Here is a 21063-nt window from a genome sequence, read left to right on the forward strand (position 1 = left end):
TTTCTCATCTTTGCAACGCCGTTACCGTTACTGAGGATGTAAAGGAGTTAGTTAGTTAGTTACTGAGTGAGTTACTTTGCGTTACTACGTTGGTAGAATGAAGCGAGAAAAATCAGAGACACTGACTCACGGAGACGAGAGAGTTTGGAGGAGGCAAGGGAGTTGTGACGCCTTTGCAAACTCGATGCTAGGTAGATATCACATGTATAAGAACTAGATGCGAAATGACAGACACGGCGGCGTTAGCACATGTATAGAGAACTCGATGCGGAATGATAGACTCGCCGGCGTTGGTAAACAGCCGCCATCTTAAAGCATTCGACTTCTCAGGAAGGCTCTGTTGTAGAGAACCTTCCTAGCGAACCTAAGTAACTTTTTATCTAAAATACTCCTAAATCGGCAAAATCTTGACTTGAATCTATCTTTAAATGACAAAACAGTTTTAAAACGTTCACATGTCGAAAGTAGACAGAGGGGAACTAATGGAATAACGGTAGCAATTTTAAAAACTTTAACGGATGATTCACAACATTAAATGACTTCTAAATATAGCAAAGGTCACTATCTAGTTATCGCAATATCCGCAATACCCGTGTGTCTAGTTGGGATTAGGGTAAAGAATTGGGCTAGGGCCAATTGTCCCAAAAACTCTTTGAACTTCACATAGTGTGAGCTATGTGTTTTTTTTGTTTGTTTGTTTTTTTAATGAAAAAAAAAGTGCATATATATATATATATATCTGAAAAGTAACCCAGTTACTTTGCCAAGTAACTAATTACTCTTACATTCAAGCAACTGAGTTACTAACTCAATTACTTTTGGGGAGAAGTAATTTGTAACTAACTAATTACTGTTTTTAAAGATTAACAACACTGCACGTGAGTGACACAACCAAACACTGCTACGATGCAGGCTGACGTACTACACCTACAATAAGAAAATATTACACATTGGGAACATTTGCTCGCATTTTCTTCTCGTCAGACGAAAACTGGCATTCCTCTCGTCATGTTTTAGTCTCCCGAGACAAGTTTTTAGCTCGTCATCGTCACGAAAAAAAAAAGTTTGTCGACCAATATTTTTCTCATCATTGAGACAAACAATTTTCAAAGTCATCTTATGAGCTTCTGACTTGTCTCAAGACTGGGCTGTCGTGTTGCTGTGAGAACGCTCACCCTCGTAGATAAAACCTTCAGGCCAATGCGAAAATAAACAGATTGTCTGTCCCACAGAATTTTCTTTCACAGAACGACCAGTGGATTCATCTGCTTTTAACATGTCAAGGCTTCGCCTCGTGCTTATCTTTGCTTTGGATTGCGATGAAAGCCTTGTCGTCACATATCTAGAGTGCCTATTTAGTCAGCGCATTTCATGTAGAGATCTCACGAAATTTGCTGTACATGCAGTACAATTTCTTTCAATGATCTTTTTTTTTTTTTTCTTCTTCTCACTTTTAGCTGAAAAATAAGTTTATGAAGAAGCTTCCCCGGGACGCCGAGGCGTCCAACGTGCTGGTGGGAGAGGTGGACTTCCTGGAGAGCCCGTTTGTGGCGTTCGTCCGCCTGCAGCACGCTGTCATGCTAGGAGCGCTTACAGAGGTCCCAGTTCCTACCAGGTACAAAAATGAACGCCGTACTACAACCACATGCAAAAATGATGAGGATCAAATCAAATGAGCATCGTTCAAAAACTGTGAACATATGTTTACATATGTTAACGTCTACCTACTACTAACCGCTATTAACAATATCAAAAAAAGCCAAACAATCTTACCATGTAACATCTTTTGTCTTGCCTTCTTTGTTTTGCATTATGGGTCAGAATAACTTTTGCTTAATAAAAAAAAAACACAAAAAAAAAAAAACACTGTGATTATGACAAAACCATGAACACACTTCAACAGTAATGAAAGTTGCACGCTTGGACATTAGATTTTCCTTCGATATTTTTAAGAAACCATTATAGTTTATCATAATCTGCTAAATATGGGGTCGGGAACCTTTTTGGCAGAGAGAGCCATGAACAATACATATTTTTTAATGTAATTCCTTGAGAGCCATACTCTGAATTTAAAAGTAAAAATACCTTTGCCTTTCATAGGCAAAACAGCAACTTTCCTCTGTCACCGACAACATACCTTGCAATCACGCTGGATAGGGATAAACTGCCGTTGACTCATCCAAAACGGTGCCACATTTATGTCCTTCACTTGCGTTGCCTCAGTGAGATTTGACATGGTGATCCGATCGTGAACAGTTTTTGCTGACAGGAGCATGTCTTTTGATCGTTTTATTATTTTGTCTTTGTATCCGAAAAGACGTAAAAAAGTTCATGAACAACATCCAACATAAATGTTTTGGCATACTCCCCAACTGTGAATGGCTTTCCGTGTCTAACCATTGCAAAAGTGCCAGCAAAGCTAGCTGAAATCCAGTCACCTTGTTGGGCCCAAAAACACGGAGTTTCTGCTGACTGGCTTGCATTCTTGACAGTAGTTCTTGACATACTTTCTTCCTCCTACTGTCCTTACTCCTCGTGTTCTTTCTCTTAGCCATCTTTTCAAAACCGTTTCCAAAATTAGTTGGCCGATAACGTGGGTTGTTTATTTACGAATTGCACGGCAAACCGATGGGCGCACCATTAATTTGCACATCTGCCGCTGTTTGCGACAGCAAAATATGGCAACCCTGCTGAATAGTGTTTGCCTCACCTGTGTTGCGACATGTATGCATGACACTTTCCCACTTAAATGACTACAAACCGGCTTTCTAGTCGCCGGTGACAGTCGTCAGTTCGCGCATGTGCAAAGGAGTCTAACGAAACTTTTTTTTTATGATTAAAGATTTGTCTGCGAGCCAGATACAGCCATCAAAAGAGCCGTATCTGGCTTACGAGCCATAGGTTCCTGACCCCTGTATTATCTAGTTTCAAACAAATGTGTGTAGAAATATACATTAGAGCTGAAACGAATACTCGAGCAACTCGAGTAACTCGAGTTTAAAAACTGATCCGAGTAATTTTATTCACCTCGAGTAATCGTTTATTTTGACAGCTCTAAGCATCACGTTTTGCTCGGACTACTTTTAATGCGGGACAACGCGCTGATGTCACGTGCGTAGAGGTAGAAGCAAAAAAAAACCAAACACTGCAGCCGACAACCGCTACAAACGACGCCGACTTTGCTAAATACTAGCTCGCTCATGCTACATTAGTGGCAGCTAGCGTCCAATGAGTCTCATAGAGATCACATTTATGTTGAACTAGATGCGCAGTGACAGACTAGGCCGCGTCTGGGCAGCGTTAGCAAACAGCCGCCATCTTAAAGCAGTAGAGCGCTAAACGCTAATAAAGAGCGCTAAGCACTAATATATAAGATTAACGTTACTGTCACTACTAGCTCACCTTACGTTAGCACTGCGGAGGGCTAGGTTTCAATTAATTAAGACCGCTTTCGATGCGTGGCTAACGTGTCTTACATACAGGCTTTAACATAACATAGCGTTGTGGAGTGATGAGGGTGTCAAATAAAAACTCAATAATGCTAACTATCAATTTTAGCTCAGTAGTCATTGCTGGATAAAACACCAAGTAGCACTAGTCCCTAATGTGCTCCAATACAGCCTGTATCATACATTTATTTTGAACACTGCAAAACTCAAAATCCTATCAGGACTTACAGTTTAGACTAACTTAAAACTTAACTAGAACTTAAAAATGGCTTGACACAAATAGAAATTTAATTGAAAAACGTGGGAAAAAATCCTAACTTTTAAGTGATGTGTGTTATCAAGCGTAAAGGCATTTTTAGGTGTGTTTATATATATATATATATATATATATATATATATATATATTTTTTTTTTTTTTTAAATAAGATCTAAAGGTTTTTTGAGTGAAAGCAGTGAATTAGTCATTTTTTAAAATTCTAGTTACATCTGAGATGCAATTGTTGGCTGTTTTCAACAATATACATCAAAAATAAAGACATTGATTGACTGAAAATGATAAAATGTCTTGTTTTCTCATGTATATCTATAATTGCTCTTCACCTAAAAATATATTTGTTTTATTCGATTGCTCGATTAATCGATAGAATTTTCAGTCGATTACTCGATTACTAAAATATTCGATAGCTGCAGCCCTAATATACATATATTTTTAATTAAATTGAATATTTATTATGCTGTATTGAGGTGAAAACATCCCAGCATTACAGCAATGATGTTATGACTCTAAAATCAGTTAAAGAAACATACCAAATACTTTCATGACTCTATCCCTAAAATCTTCAAAGACATACTAGTAGTTTATCCTAGCTTCATGAGAATCACATTTGAAAGAATTACAATTTTTTTGTCATGTTTTATATAATAAAACAATTTTTTGTGAACATCCATAAGGACTGGTGTTTCCATACTCTTTGCCATGGATTGTAGTGCTGAAATGCTAATGCTAATTGCTAACGGTATGTTCTTTGATAGGTTCCTGTTTGTGCTGCTGGGTCCCAGAGGAAAAGCAAAGTCTTACCACGAGATCGGAAGAGCCATCGCGACCCTGATGTCTGATGAGGTGGGTACATGTTAGCACTGAGCTACAATATACATTATATTTGACATTAAAGTAACACTTGGTAACGTTTCAACTTTTTAGAAAATATTTTCATAACGTTTGTGATAACATGTCGACTGACAACTAGTTGAATGACACCTCTTTTATAATCTTGAGGGGGTCTGTACCGCTTTCACTGGCACTTATTAACTATGAGGAGGGTGGCAGGAACCCTTCCACACAAAAAAATTACGAATGTGCTGACTGCTTTAGGGCATACGCCACTTCCCCCTTTCCCCATTCATTATAAAGACAGAAGTCAATGCGGACGCTTTTGTGTGTATTCTGAAAAGATGGCAGAGCAACAAATGAGACAAAAAGTTTTGTCTGAGGAGGGAAAAAAAGGAGGCTACCAGGATATACAGAATAAACATTGGCCCAGCTTTCACTCGCTACGTGCTTGGGTGGGGTGGAGGGCTTAGCCACACTAAGTCACACGGTTGCTAACTGTCATATGCTATTGTTTAGCCACAACTGGATTCATTACCTTATTACTATTCATCCTTCACACAGCCGCTGGAAACAGAAATATTGTTTAATCCATCTGCCGGCGACCGGGAGATTGATTTTTGATTGATGATTGTACGACACTGTGCGGGTGTGCGCTGGTCCTCATGGGAAACGCAGTCTTATTTAAGGCAAAAAACTACCGCTTTTGTCCACCGGTGTCGCTAAAATCGACCATAACTGAAAAGTTACCAAGTGTTGCCTTTAAATGTCAAATTACAGAGTGATTTCATAATTCTTTAGGTTTTTTTTCTTTAAAGTACAAGTATGCACTGTAGATTTTTGGAAGAAAATACAGTTTTTAAATTTTTAAGAGCATTTCAACAAATAACACCATTTGTGTCGCCTCAATAAGTGTTGTGCCCTTCTAGGAATGTTAAGTTCGCACCTACGGTACGTAGGCCTTTGTGCTTCCCAGAATGCAACCTGTGTCAACATGGCAGCACGGGAAGCGCTTTTCCAGGATTTCCTCAAGTTAAACTTTACCCCAGAGACACGTCAGGGCTCGATGACACGTTCGCTGGGTCCGTGCCCCCTCCGGCGCCCCCCTCCACACACACTTCTGCCATGACACGCTGAGTGACAAGTTAACAGCTGGGTTTTTCCATATAATGGGACTTTGCACATTTGTTTGTCTTTGGCCTAGGTGTTCCACGACATCGCCTACAAGGCCAAGGACCGGCAGGACCTGCTGGCCGGTATCGAGGAGTTCCTAGACGAAGTCATTGTGCTGCCCCCTGGCGAATGGGATCCCGACATCAGGATAGAACCGCCTAAGTCGCTGCCATCTTCTGACAAGAGGTGGGCACTGTTTGCGATGACATTTTATTCACTGTAATTTCTGTGCTTGCCCAGAGACTAATACTCAGGTGTGACTTAATGAAGTAGTACTGAAGCTCAATACTTGTTGAATGCATTCATTCATTCGTTTTCCATGTGCCGCATATCAACAAACATTTTACAGCAAGCACCAGCTCGAAGAACACTCGGCTGTGTGTATCACCATCAGGGTCATGATTACCTCATTGGTTGCTATTGACGTTGCTAGGCATCCAATCCATTTTGACAGGGCAGGCAGGCACTGATTATTAGCTTTCCCAGTCAAAATGAATCGCACTTCCACCGTCTAACTCCAATAGCATTGAAACTTTTACTGCAGTCCTCCCAGTTCTAAAAATTTGGACGTCTATTGGCATCCATGGGAGTAGGGGGAGAATGGTAATGTACTTAAGGGTTGAGTGAAAATCTATAGCACATTAATAATTTGAAAACAAAAGGTTTAAAAACATCACTTTTGAATCTTTGAATAAGACTGAACTGTACTTGATCAATCTCAGGTCACTGATATGCTCCTACCAGGAAATCGATGTTACAATATGAAAAAGTATCCGAACCTTTTGGAATTTCTCACATATCTGCATAAAATCACCATCAAATGTGATCTGTCAAAATCACACAGATGAAAATACAGTGTCTGCTTTAACTAAATCTACCCTAACATTTAGAGGTTTTCATAATTTAGCATGCAAACAATGACAGAAGGGGGGAAAAATATGCAAGTGAACCCTCTGCCTAAGGAGGCTTAAAGAGCAATTGAAACCAATTTTTACCAAATATTTTAAATCGGGTGTGTGCCCAATCACTGATGAGTGGTTTAAAGCTGCTCTGCCCACTATAAAACACACACCGGATAAGAAATGTCTTGATGAAAAGCAAATCAAGGGTGTGTGCCCAATCACTGATGAGTGGTTTAAAGCTGCCCTGCCCACTATTCAAAACACACACCTGGTAAGAAATGTCTTGATGAGAAGCATTGTCTGATGTGCATCATGGCTCGGTCAAGAGCTGTCTGAAGATCTCCGATCAAGGATTGTTCATTTGTATAAAGCTGGGAAAGGATACAAAACCATCTCCAAAAGTCTGGATGTTCATCAATCGACAGTCAGAGAAGTTTTCTACAAATGGGGAGAGTTGGGCACTGTTGCTTCTCTCCCAAGGAGTGGCCATCCACCAAAGATGACGCCAAGAGTTCACCGCAGAATACTCAGAGAGGTAAAAAAGAATCTGCTTAAGACTTACAGAAATCACTAGCACTGTCCAATATCTCTGTGCACACATCAACTATATGTAAAACTATGGCCAATAATGGTGTCCATGGGAGGACTCCACGGAGGAAGCCACTGCTATCTAAAAAAAAAAAAAAAAACATTGTTGCTCGTTTAATGTTCACAAAAAGGCACTCCCCAGAAGTTCTGGCAAAATATTCTGTGGACTGATGAAACCAACGTTGAATTGTTTGGGAGTAACACACAACTTCATGTGTGGAGGAAAAAAAGGAACAGCTCACCAACATCAACACCTCATGCCCACCGTGAAGCATGGTGGAGGGAGCATCATGATTTGGGGATGTTTTGCTACCTCAGGGCTTGGACAACTTGCAATCCTTAATGGAAGAATGAATTAAAATGTTTATCAGGATTTTTTGCAGGAAAACCTGAGGCCGTCTGTCAGACAGTAGAAGCTAAAAAGATGATGGATGCTGCAACAAGACAATGATCCAAAACAAAGAAGTAAATCAACTTCAGAATGGTTTCAGAAGAACAAAATACACGTTCAGGAAAGGCCAATTAAAAGTTCAGACTTGAACCCCATTGAGATGCTGTGGCATGACCTAAAGACAGGGATTCATGCCAGACATCCGAGGAATCTGACTAAACTAAAGCAATTTTGTAGAGAAGAATGGGCCAAGATTAGTCCTGATCGATGTGCCAGACTGATCTGCAGCTACAGAAAGCGTCTGGTTGAAGTTATTGCTGCCAAATTGGGGGCCACAAAATATTAAATGTGATGGTTAACTTACTTATTTTTCCCCCTTCTGTCATCGTTTGCATACTATCCACATTAAAATATGAAAACCTATAAATGTTTGGGTGGTTTTAGTTAAAGCAGACAGTTTTTTTCAACTGTGTGATTTTGACAAAGATCAGATCACATTTGATGGTGATTTTATGCAGAAATGTGAGAAATTCCAAAAGGTTCAGATACTTTTTCATACCACTGTACGTGGAATTGGATTTGACATCTACTAGTGATAAACTAATTTAAATTCACAGCAGAAATATGGAAATAATTGTGTTTGTTGTTCATCACTTATATTATAGAATATCGTAGATTGAGTTCCTGACCTTTGTATCGATAATCGCCGTATCGCCCTAACGTGAGCCTTGTTTAGCAAATCGCATTGCATCGTCACGTACCCAGAGATTCCCACCAAGTGGCATTGTGGCTGTTCCAGCACCTCCCCTTCTTTGTTTTAAACAAACTTACGCGTGACCCACAGAAAGAACCAATATGCCGGCTTGGAGCCCCCGCCCATGAACGGCGACGCCCCTCACGACGCGGGGCAAGGCGGGGGCGGAGGTCACCAGGTCGGCGAGGAGCTGCAGTGCACCAGAAGGTAAAGAAAAAACTTATTTTCTCGACAGAAAGAGGGCACGTGTTGACGAACGGGTTTTGCTAGGTTCTGCGGAGGTTTGGTGCTGGACGTCAAGCGGAAGCTGCCGTTCTACGCCAGCGATTTCTACGACGCCTTGCACATCCAGTCGCTGTCCACCATCCTGTTCATCTACCTGGGCACCGTCACGAATGCCATCACCTTTGGGGGGCTGCTGGGGGACGCCACTAACAACATGCAGGTAACATACGAGTGTGACATACGAGTAATGTGGGCGCTCTGTTTACCAGCTCATCATTACTCACCGACAATCAAATGTATCTATATTATTTCGGATTTCCCGATTGCACCTCAGTCTGAGTCACCTGATTTTGAGAATCTGCCAATACCGAGTCCCGATCCAGTATCGATTTTTTTTTTTTTTTTTTTTTTTTTCTCGACACTCACTTTGCGGACAACAGCTTCTCACTTAGTCAATGAATGAGTTGCCACAGCACACTTCAGACTGGGCTGCAAGTTTAGCGATGATTAACACATATGCGCCTTTGATCGTAGATCTATTGAGGGTTCTCTGGCCAGATCAAAGCTACAAACCTGTTAGCCATCGTTAACTTTAAGTAACAAATTCCAGCTGCACTGGTTATCAAGAAAAACAGTTTGGTCGCACTGCTTAGTGAGAGGAGGGTGAGAGACTGTACGAGCATGAAGCAGAAAAACAAGAATATATATTTTTTTAATTACAAAGCCGATTCTTTGCACCCAATTCCGAACATCTTAAAAATGGTGCGATCTGCCCGATTTCCAATCACTTGATCAGATCGGGACATCCCTATATTCCCTATATTACAGCAGTGTGGAGGTAGATTTTCTTCAATCAAAAAAAAAAAAAAAAAAAAAAAAGGTTGCTTCAATCAAAATATATATTTTCACTTCAAATGAAATCACTTCAATCCCCCCAAAAATGTGTTTGACTGCAAAAATAAAATTGAAACTCAAAAAAGTGCATTTGAAAACTTATAATTTTTTTTTTTTTTTTTTTGGATGTAATATTATTTTGCATTTTGCCCACATTTTGGCTAGGACCATAGACTTCAAAACCTATATTATGAAGTGTATGCTAGGACATTTGTGTCTTTATTATTCAATCAAAAAATAAGTGGCTTCAAACAACAACAAAAAAGAAAAGAAAAATCACTCCAATCCCCCCAAAAAAGTAATCATAGAAAAAAAAAAATTGAATTCGAAAAAATATTTGAGACTCAAAAATTTGCATTTGAACACTTTATTTTTTGGGGGGAAAATGTTTTTCTTTGATTGAAGCAATCCGTTTTGTTGTTGGGCCATATTATGGGTAGGACATTTGTTTCTAAACCATTCAATCCCCCCAAAACTTGCTTCAATAAAAAAAAAAAAAAAAAGAAAAAAAAAAAACGATGTGCGTGACGAGTTTTTTTTTTTGTTTTTTGTTTTTTTTTTGTTTTTTTTTTTTGAAGGTTCCTCCCATGATACACGCCTTGATTGGATTTTTCCCAGGTTGATATGTGGAATAAATTTAGTCTGGGTGTTACGAACGCGTTTCGTGAATCGGATTTAACACTTTAAGTACCCCTAAATACCCCCTAAATCTCAAACTATCTAAAAACATATTTTATATATATAATAAAATTAAGTCCAAAATGGCGGACGAGACACTGTTACGTGACCCCAGAAAAAAATGACTGGAGACAAAATGACTGAGCAGAATCAGGCGTACTAAAGTCGAAATCTCGTAAGTTGGGTAGTCGTAACCCAAGGACTATTTGAATATTCCAAGCGGATATATGGAGCAATCAGTCTAGTGTGTCAGGTTACATAATTACAGTAATTGTGTTGCAAATCCGTATCAACTCTTTGCCTGCCATTGACAACAATACACGTCCATTTAAATTGGGAGGATTGGCTGTGATTGCTCATGTTTCAGTGGTGTTGATGGCACTAGACGCCCAGTACATTTTAAATGGGAGGGGCCAATGCAGAAGCACACAAGAGCCGTGGCACCATGCCGTTTGTCCTGTTGACCTTGGAGCAGGTTTTTTTTTCTCTCATGCTATCAGCGCGAACGCGGCACAAAGATCAACTTTGCTGCCATGATGAGCACAAAGTCTCCTCTTTCGAATGATTGCTTTCAACTCCTCCAAGTTGAAAAGGATCAGACGTCTATTGCTGTCAATAGCAGCCAGAGATAGAAAAACTTGTAGTTCTTAAAAGATGTTATTATGAGCTAAAATAATTTGATATTGAAGCCCCTCTTGATGCTTTCGTTTTTATACAATTTGTAAAATAAGTTTAACTAGTAGGTCGCCATTGTTGTTGACGTCGCACGGCGGTGACGTCACATGGTTACGCTGCCGGGCTTCCAGAGTATAAATCTAGCGACATAAACATGTCATCTGTTCAACCCTTTTAATTTGAACCCGAGAGGAACATTAATGAGCACGACAGCACTGTCAATATTTCACAAAATGAGCAGCAAAAGCAAAATGAACAGGAAAGACGAGATAAGACAAGACGAGAGTAGGGGCGGGGGGGAAACGGTGTTCTGCCAAAATGTGCTACACCGGCGAAACGTCTACAAGAGGTGAATTTGACACCCAACGTACTACCGTGCGCTCTCAGCTTGTTTTGTTCAGATGCATACAGACAGAATATACTAAAGATGCCTTAAGAAAATAATTAAACATAGTAATATCAAATAAGGGTGGTTTAAATATGCTACGTGACTAATGTGGTCAACAAATCAACAATCTGCTTTAAAGCTACCACAAGAAAACACGATGCTTAAAAGTATGAGAGGGAAACACATGCAAAAAGGTAATAAAAGACTCAATAAAAACACAAATTGTAAGTATTCGCCACTTTTAACCGATGAGCTCGCGTGGTGGACGTCTCGCCGCGTAGAAGGAATTGCAGTAACCCGGTAGTACTCGTCGAGTGACCTTGACAAGCTACATCATCACCCCGAGCGTCCATTGTGTGCTTAAAACATGAAGCCTTTCGTTGGTCAAAACATGTACTAAATATTATCTATTTTTAAATCAATGGCAATATTTTATGTGTTTCTAATAACATATTTTAGTAAAAGAGAACAAATGCGGCTTATTAAAGCCTACAGTTGTGGTCAAAAGTTTACATACACTTGTGAAGAACATAATGTCATGGCTCTCTTGAGTTCTCTGATTTTTCTCCGATAGAGTGATTGGAACAGATACTTCTTTGTCACAAAAAGCATTCATGAAGTTTGGTTCTTTTATGACTTTATTATGGGTTAACAGAAAAAGTGATCAAATCTGCTCGGTCAAAAATATACATACATGGATCTGAAAAAGCGAATCATTGACTTGAACAAGCCAGGAAAGTCACTTGGAGCCATTTCAAAGCAGCTGCAGGTCCCAAGAGCAACAGTGCAAACAATTGTTTGTAAGTATAAAGTGCATGGCACTGTTTTGTCACTGCCATGATCAGGAAGAAAACGCAAGCTATCGCCTGCTGCTGAGAGAAAATTGGTCAGGAGGGTGAAGATTCAAACGAGAATCACCAAAAAGCAGATCTGCCAAGAATTAGAAGCTGCTGTAACACAGGTGTCAGTGTCCACAGTCAAGCGTGTTTTGCATCTCCATGGACTGAGAGGCTGCCGTGCAAGAAGGAAGCCCTTGCTCCAAAAGCGGCACCTTAAGGCTCGACTGAAGTTTGCTGCTGATCACATGGACAAAGATAAGACCTTCTGGAGGAAAGTTCTGTGGTCAGACGAAACAAAAATCGAGCTGTTTGGCCACAATGCCCAGCAATATGTTTGGAGGAGAAAAGGTGAGGCCTTTAACCCCAAGTACACCATGCCTACCGTCAAGCACGGTGGTGGTAGTATTATGCTGTGTGGCTGTTTTGCTGCCAATGGAACTGGTGATTTACAGAGAGTAAATGGGATAATGAAGAAGGAGGATTACCTTCAAATTCATCAAGATAACCTAACGTCATCAGCCCTAAGATTGGGTCTTGGGCGCAGTTGGGTGTTCCAACAGGACAATGACCCCGAACACACATCAAAAGTGGTAATGGACTGGCTAAATCAGGCTAGAATTAAGGTTTTCGAATGGCCTTCCCAAAGTCCTGACTTAAACCCCATTGAGAACTTGTGGACAATGCTGAAGAAACAAGTCCATGTCAGAAAGCCATCAAATGTAACTGAACTGCACCAATTCTGTCAAGAGGAGTGGTCAAAGATTCAACCAGAAGCTTGTGGATGCCTACCAAAAGCGCCTAATTGAAGTGAAAATGGCCAAGGGACATGTTACCAAATATTAGCGCTGCTGTATGTATATTTTTGACCTAGCAGATTTGATCACTTTTTTCTGTTCACCCGTAATAAAGTCATAAAAAGAACCAAACTTCATGAATGTTTTTTGTGACAAAGAAGTATGTTCCAATCACTCTATCAGAGAAAAATCAGAGTTGTAGAAATAACTGGAAACTCAAGAGAGCCATGACATTATGTTCTTCACAAGTGTATGTAAACTTTTGACCACAACTGTACATGTCTTTAAGTCTGAGGTTCCCTTTAAATTATATTTTACTTATTACCGCTTTAATTTTAACTAGAAACTGCAATTTCTGGAGAAATTACTATGGGGCTTTGCTGTAGGCGATACAGATCTTAACCCCGCCCTGGTCGATTTGGGGACATTTCCTGTTGATATCAGGTCACTTCCTGTTGATTTGGGGACATTTGGGGGACACTTCCTGATGATATCAGATCACTTAATTTCATTGTGGGACATTTGGGGGACATTTGGTGGAGATACAGATCTTAACCCCGCCCTGGTCGATTTGGGGACATTTCTTATTGATATCAGGTAATTTCCTGTTATTTGTGCACAGTCTTTTTGCCATTGAAAATGAATGGGAAATTCGGACGTACATGGCTGTCAATGGCATCGACAGTGTCAATGGAATCCAAGTGCATTGGCATCAATAGAATTGACATACATGGCCATCAATGGCATCTGTGTATTTGGGCCTCAATGCCAAGTAAATCGCATTGGAAATGAATGGGAAATTTGGACTTACATGGCTGTCATTGGCATCCCATTTGAAATAAATAGGCCAGTTTTTGGTAAATTTTGGGGAAACCGTAAGTTTTCTCCAAATTCTGTTTACAACTTTTATACCACTCACTGTCCCGGATTTTTTAAAATGTCCAAATTACGTGACTTGGTCAAAAATTGTAGGACGAGTAGTGTTTTGAAAAAACTTTTTTTTTTTAAAAAAAATCGGCATTCACGGGCGACGGAAAATTTTTCGTGGTCATTCAAAAAAAAAATGCGTAGCGCGAAAATTCTGGTCGTTTCGATATTCGAGCGGTGAGGATCGGTCAAATGGTCTGGGCTGTGCAGCGTGCCGAAGAAATGCCATTCAAAAAAAAAAGGGACTTTTCCCCATATAATTAATTTGATTTAAAATTATTTATACAGTTTCTTTTGGTATCGCCCATCACAAAATACATGCGGGCAACACTAACGCTACAATTGAAGGTGAAATTAAGGCCACAAAATATTGTTGCGTGGGCTGCAATTTTTAGCCTCCTGTCCAATATGAAATAAAAAAAAATAATAATTTGTGCATGAAGGAGTTCAGTTCTTGCAAGAAACATAAAGTCAATGCACATAGTTGATTTTCGACTTTAGATGTTATTAATTTTTTTCTTAACTAGGCTGTGGCATATTTTACAACTACAAGATGTACTACTGTAAGCGGGTTGTTTTTGAGAAATAATTTCCAAAATTTATCTACCGAGTCGTGCCGAGTCATGTGCGGCATCCTGGCGGCTTCTGTGGAGACATGAGTCGGCCGGTCAGGGGTGGGATTTAAGCGGGCCGTAAATAACCGCAGATCTGGATTACTTCACGGCTGTGCGTTTTCACTGACCTCTACACGCACAAGCAAATTTTCAGTGAGCCAGCAAAGGGAATCCCCGAGCTGATCTTTTTTACTTTTCACTCACACACTGACGAGCTCTCCTTGGATCTTTCTAGGGAAACATTGATATTCATATTGACATATGGAGTGAAGTTTAACACAAACAGGCTTGTCCTGATTGGCCGGCTCTGCAGCCTCGTATGTACAACGTGTGTTGTGTGTGTGGGAATATGCTACCTCCTGCTGAGTGAGCAGTTTTTTTCACCTGAATTTGTCTTAACTGACAGTACTTTCAAGAAAAAAAATAATAAATCCACACATTTTGAGTCATGTAGGCCATATTATTAACATTTGGTACAAGTGTGGCACATAGTATGTGGACAACAATGATATGTATTTTCTTTAGGGCTGTCAAACGATTAAAATTTTTAATCGAGTTAATTACAGCTTAAAAATTAATCGTAATTAATCGCAATTCAAACCATCTATAAAATATGCCATATTTTTCTGTAAATTATTGTTGGAATGGAAGGATAAGACACAAGATGTATATATATATATATATATATATATATATATATATATATATATATATATATATATTCAACATGCGGTACATAAGGACTGTATTTGTTTATTATAACAATAAATCAACAAGATGGCATTAACATTATTAACATTCTGTTAAAGCGATCCATGGATAGAAAGACTTGTAGTTCTTAAAAGATAAATGTTAGTACAAGTTATAGAAATTTTATATTAAAACCCCTCTTAATGTTTTCGTTTTAATAAAATTTGTAAAATTTTCAATCAAAAAATAAACTAGTAGCCCGCCATTGTTGATGTCAATAATTACTTACTCAATGCTCATGGGTGCTGAAGCCTATAAAATCAGTCGCACCCAAGCGCCAGCAGAGGGCAGCAAAACTCCACAAAACACAATTAACAAGTGGGCATTTCACTGTACTGTCATTAAAATCTGTCTGAGCGGGGCCTGTGCGTTAATTGTGTCAAATATTTTAACATGATTAATTAAAGAAAAATTAATTACCGCCCGTTAACGCGATAATTTTGACAGCCCTAATTTTCTTATTATTATATTTCATATTACAGTAATCCCTCGCTACTACGCGCCCTCAGTACATGTCAGATTTTTTCAATTTAAAAAAAAAATTACAGTATTTAAAAATTCAATTCAATTTATTCACACACACATATTTACAAAGTGTACATCAAATGTTAGTATATGTGCATGTATTATGACAAATAATTTTCTTTTACAGCGAAAAATATGTCTTGTATGTATGTATCTCTTTCCAATTCTAGTAAATATGAATAAATACACTCCAGAAAAAAAAATGTAAATATGCTCCACCTCCACTTCATGGATTTTCATTTTTTGCAAAAAATGAGAGATCACTCTATTTTTATTTATTATATTTATTATATATTTATTTCTATCATCTGTTTCTTCTTATTTTTATCATTACTATTAATTTTTCATTACATTTTAAAAATATATTTTTAGGAATAAAAAAGATAAAATATTGAAACTAAATAATACAATTAAAAGGACTCTTTTACTGCCCAATACTGCTACAAAGCAGTGATTCTTAACCTTGCTAAAGGTACCAAACCCCACAACTTTCCCATGTGGATTCAACAAACCCTTTGGAATTTGATAATAAAGCAATTGTCTCCACATTCTAAACAAATATAAACAATCATACGTGAATGAGCTCAGCTCTTGTACTCATAAATGCGTAAAGTGAGAAACACAGCTGATGCTCCAGAAGGAAATCATCCCAAAGATCGTGGTAACAAGAGTGCACACTTAACTCGACTAGGACCTTCACAATGCATTTCACACTGGGACCTTTACAATGCGTTTCAGACTAACTAGCTAGCAGCAGCTGAGTAGCAGCGTTACTTTAGAGCTGGGATATAACTTTTGACCGCAAAACAGCAAAGGTAAGACGTGCGCAGAGACTGAATGCGGGGAAAAAAAATATTTAAGGTAGTAATGACAGTTTATATGATTATTGATTTTAATTATTATTCTGGCAACTTCACAGTGAATATGTCAGCATTTTCTTATATATATATATATATATATATATATATATATATATATATATTTTTTTTTTTTTTTTAAAATAAAACAACACCAAATTATTTAGGGGGGCTTAAGATGAAGCCCCCCTAAATAATGAAAAATGGCCTACTGACGCCACTGTTCAAAAATCAACAGGAAGCAGCCCTGAAATGTCTGAAAAATCAGCAGAAAACGATGCAAAATTTACAGGGAGTGACCCGTAATATTTTAAGATGACAAGGAAGTGACTCAAAATGAACTCATAGCCTTCCATTGACAATGATTAACGTCCAATTCGCTGATACTAGAAGGACTAGCTATGAATGCTCATCTTTCAGTGACAATATTGATGGAGGTTGCGTTGACTTTTCAGGGCGTGTTGGAGAGTTTCCTGGGCACGGCTCTGACGGGCTCCGTGTTCTGCCTGCTGGCGGGTCAGCCGCTCACCATCCTCAGCAGCACCGGACCCGTTCTGGTCTTCGAGAGGCTTCTCTTCAACTTCAGCAAGTCTGTTTTCACACATTTTCCTCTTTGTTATTTTGTGGCTAGAACACAATTTCAAATGCACCCTGCAACACCTGTCTAATATTAAATTTCAATATCAATCAAAAATACCAATTTTGGCCAGACATGGGCAACCGTTTCCGTAAGCCAAAGAAATGTTTGAATATTAAACGTCTAATTTGGGCCGCTGGTAACCCCGTGCCAAAAGTCAGGCAACCGTTTCCGTAACAATGATTGACACGTCCTCCCCTACTAATGTTACCAACTGGCGTGCCCGTCTGTCCTGTTCCATGATGAATAATTGAAGCCAGTTTTTGCTGAAGAGTGGCGCACCCATTGTTTTATGAGATAAAGAATAATAACTGATGCTTGAAAAACTGTTGGAATACATTTTTTAACTAATCGAACATGTCTTGTTTTAATACGTTTATGTTAAATCAATCAAACAATCAATAGACGTCGTGAAAACCAACCCACTTCATTCATTCAATGTCTCTTCATAAATGTTCGATATTAAAAAAGGGATACACTTTATCATTATTGCAATACTCAGAATGCGTTTTATATTAATATGAATTTGAAGAATGAAAAATGAAATTTTAATGTGTTTCGTATATGAGAAAGTGTAGAGAAGTGAATATAAAATTATACATCTGTGATCAAATGTATTTTAAATGAAAGCCATCTTCATTTAAAGCAACACAAGGTAACTTTTCAACCTTGATAAAATATTTTCACATCATCCGTGATAAGATGAATGACAACTTTTAGGCAAGACAAGGCAAATTTATTTATATAGCACAATTCAAGACAAGGCAATTCAAAGTGCTTTAAATCACATGAAGATCATAAAAATCACATTTAAATCATTACAACGTAAAAACCAAGACAATCAAAATCGGAAATAAAATGATACATAAAAATCGCATTTAATAACAAATAGAATAAAAATAAATAAATAAAAATAAAACACAAACTACTACTAATAATGATAATTGAAATCAGCAATGGAGATAAGCACAAGAGGAATAGAAAGCAAGTAGATTGAAATATATAGACAGTTATGGATATGCAGTGCTAAACAAAAGCGTTTTTAGCCCTGATTTAAAAGAGCTAACAGTTTGAGCATACTTCAGACGTTCAGGTAACTTGTTCCAGAGGTGAGGAGCATAATACATAAATGCTGCCTCACCCTGCTTGGTTCTTGTTCTTGGAACATGCAGAAGACCGGTTCCAGACGACCTTAGGGGTCTAGATGTCTCATAGGAATCTAACAAATCAAGCATGTATTTTGGTCCAAGGCCTTTAAGTGTTTTGTAGACGAGCAGTAGTATTTTATAGTCAATCCTTTGACTCACTGGAAGCCAGTGTAGCGATTTTAAAACCGGTGTGATGTGGTCCAGCTTCCTTGTATTTGTTGAGGACTCTGGCTGCAGCATTCTGTACTAGCTGCAGCTTCCTGACTGATTTTTTATTAAGACCCGTAAATATACCGTTGCAATAGTCCAATCTGCTGAAAATGAATGCATGCATAAGTTTTTCCATGTCTTGTTGAGTCAGAAGCCCCTTAATTCTGGTTATATTTTTTAGGTGGTAATAAGTGGATTTAGTGACGGACTTTAGATGGCTATCAAATTTTAGGTCGGCGTCAATAATTACGCCAAGGTTTCTGACTTGATTTGTAGCTGTAAGTGACATTGAGCTAAGTTGCCTGCTTATCTTTGACCTTTCCTTTTTTGGCTCAAAAATGATCACCTCTGTCTTCTCCACATTTAACTGGAGAAAATTCTGGCACATCCATTCATTGATTTGATGAATGCATTTACTCAGGGAGACTAAGGGACTATAATCATGTGGGGACACAGAAATGTACAGTTGTGTGTCATTTGCATAGGCGTGATAGGAGATGTCATACTGTTCCATTATCTGAGCTAAGGGAAGCATATAAATGTTAAATAAGAGTGGTCCAAGAATTGACCCTTGAGGGACTCCACACGTTAATTTGGTTCGTTCTGACTGAGGGTTTCCGATTGACACAAAGAAATCCCTATCATGTAAATAGGATGTGAACCACTGAAGTATAGTGTCAGTAAGCCCTACCCACTGTTCCAATCTGCTGAGTAGTATGTTGTGATCAACCGTGTTGAATGCGGCGCTGAGATCCAATAGTAACAGAACTGATGATTTGCCTGCATCGGTATTCCGACAAATATCATTTAGGACTTTGATAAGCACGGTCTCGGTGCTGTGTTGTGGCCGAAATCCAGATAATTTTCTTTCGATAATTTTCCCCAGGAATGTCAGATTTGACATTGGCCTGTAATTACTAATGATTGAGGCATCCAGATTAGGTTTTTTGTAGGAGAGGTTTTATATCAGGAGGGGCTCTGTATCGCTTTCACCGGCACTTATTAACTTTGAGGAGGTTGGCAGGAACCCTGCCACACAAAGAACCCTGCCACACACAAAAAAACCCTACAAATGTGCTGACTGCTTTACGGCATACTTCACTTCCCCGTTTCCCAATTTATTCTAAAGACTGATGCGGACGCTTTCGCGCGAATTTTGCAAAGATGGCAGAGCAACAAAAGAGACAAAAAGTTTTGTCTGAGGAGGAAAAAAAGAGAGACTACTAGGATATACAGACTAAACATTGGCACGGCTTTCACTCGCTGGCGTGACGCCTCCCCAAGTTCGGATGGGGTGGGGTTGGGGGGTTAGCCACACTAAGGGGCCGTTTACATGGTGACTCTCCGAGAATACGAAAAATTTGCATTTGCGTCTCCATTTGAACAAATGGAGACCGCATGAAAACAATGTAGTATTCATGCCAGGCCCTAGGGGGCAGTGCAGATTTACTGGGCAAGAGAATGATGCACTTTGACCCCACCAAGCTCCCTCAGCCCGGGAAAAAAATACCCACTCGAAGCAATTTTAGTTTTCTTTTGTTCGAAAAGGCACAAAAATTGAAACGTTCAACATATTTAATTTGAAAATATGATTTAAAACGGTAAATTAAAGCTGACATTCATATTTGCCGTTTTTAGTGTTTAGTAGCACCGCTGCGCACGCCCAATGTGACGTGTACGAGTGCTGACGTTAACGACGCGGTCTCGTGCCGCAGGAGCCTTTGATATGCATGCCGAGGAAGCCCCCCTCAACCCCCCGCAATCGGATTCTTCCACTTTGGAGGTAGGATTCAGCGAGTCCGCAACTCAGTCATTGCATCTTTGTGTCGCAGAGTCGCCATGTAAACTGCCCCTAAGCCACACTGTTGCTATCGATCATACACTATTGTTTAGCCACACCTGGATTCATTACCTTATTACTATTCATCCTTCACACAACCGCTGGAAAAAGAAATGTTGTTTAATCCATCTACAGGTGACTGGGATATTGATTTTTAATTGATTGATTGATTGATTGATTAATTTACGACACTGCACGGGTGTGCACTGGTCTTCTATGGAAACGCAGTCTACCTTAAGGCACAACACTATCGCGTTTGTCCACTGGCGTCGCTAATATCGACCAAAACTGCAAAGTTACGTAGTGTTGCTTTGAAGTGTAGGCTGAAATACAATATTTGAGTTATTTTAATACATGTCAGTATTTTTTTTTTTCAAAGTCAAACTGTAACTAATTTGAATGGTCAATTTCATGAACAAACGTTTATTCAAATATCTTTCTTCTATTAGAAAAAGTAAAATATGCTGAATTTTAGTAATTGTACATTTCAGTACTTTTAGAGCAATTTGATTGTTTGGGGGTAGGTAACAATGAAGACAAAATGGGTGACTATTTCCTTCAAAAACACTTTATTACAGCTTCCTGACTTGACTGTAGTCTACAACTGTACTGTTTCAAGTACACGAAACTTGTTTTTAATAAAGGTTCTGGGTATTTAAAAAAAAAAAAAAAGAAGCAGACTGACAGATTGTAATGA

At 38.9% G+C, this 21063-nt stretch overlaps 1 protein-coding gene across 1 annotated transcript in view; it reads left to right on the forward strand.

Annotated features, from left to right (window-relative positions):
- LOC130905111 (electrogenic sodium bicarbonate cotransporter 1-like) overlaps nucleotides 1-21063 on the forward strand; it is an 82241-nt gene that overhangs the window by 38619 nt on the left and 22559 nt on the right. The window contains exons 8-13 of the mRNA XM_057818145.1: nucleotides 1458-1615; nucleotides 4482-4569; nucleotides 5762-5916; nucleotides 8456-8572; nucleotides 8636-8810; nucleotides 16987-17120. Coding sequence (XP_057674128.1) covers nucleotides 1458-1615; nucleotides 4482-4569; nucleotides 5762-5916; nucleotides 8456-8572; nucleotides 8636-8810; nucleotides 16987-17120 — 827 coding nt within the window. The remainder of the gene's footprint in view (nucleotides 1-1457; nucleotides 1616-4481; nucleotides 4570-5761; nucleotides 5917-8455; nucleotides 8573-8635; nucleotides 8811-16986; nucleotides 17121-21063) is intronic.

This window comes from Corythoichthys intestinalis, chromosome 17, assembly GCF_030265065.1.
Source record: "Corythoichthys intestinalis isolate RoL2023-P3 chromosome 17, ASM3026506v1, whole genome shotgun sequence".
NCBI lineage: Eukaryota > Metazoa > Chordata > Actinopteri > Syngnathiformes > Syngnathidae > Corythoichthys > Corythoichthys intestinalis.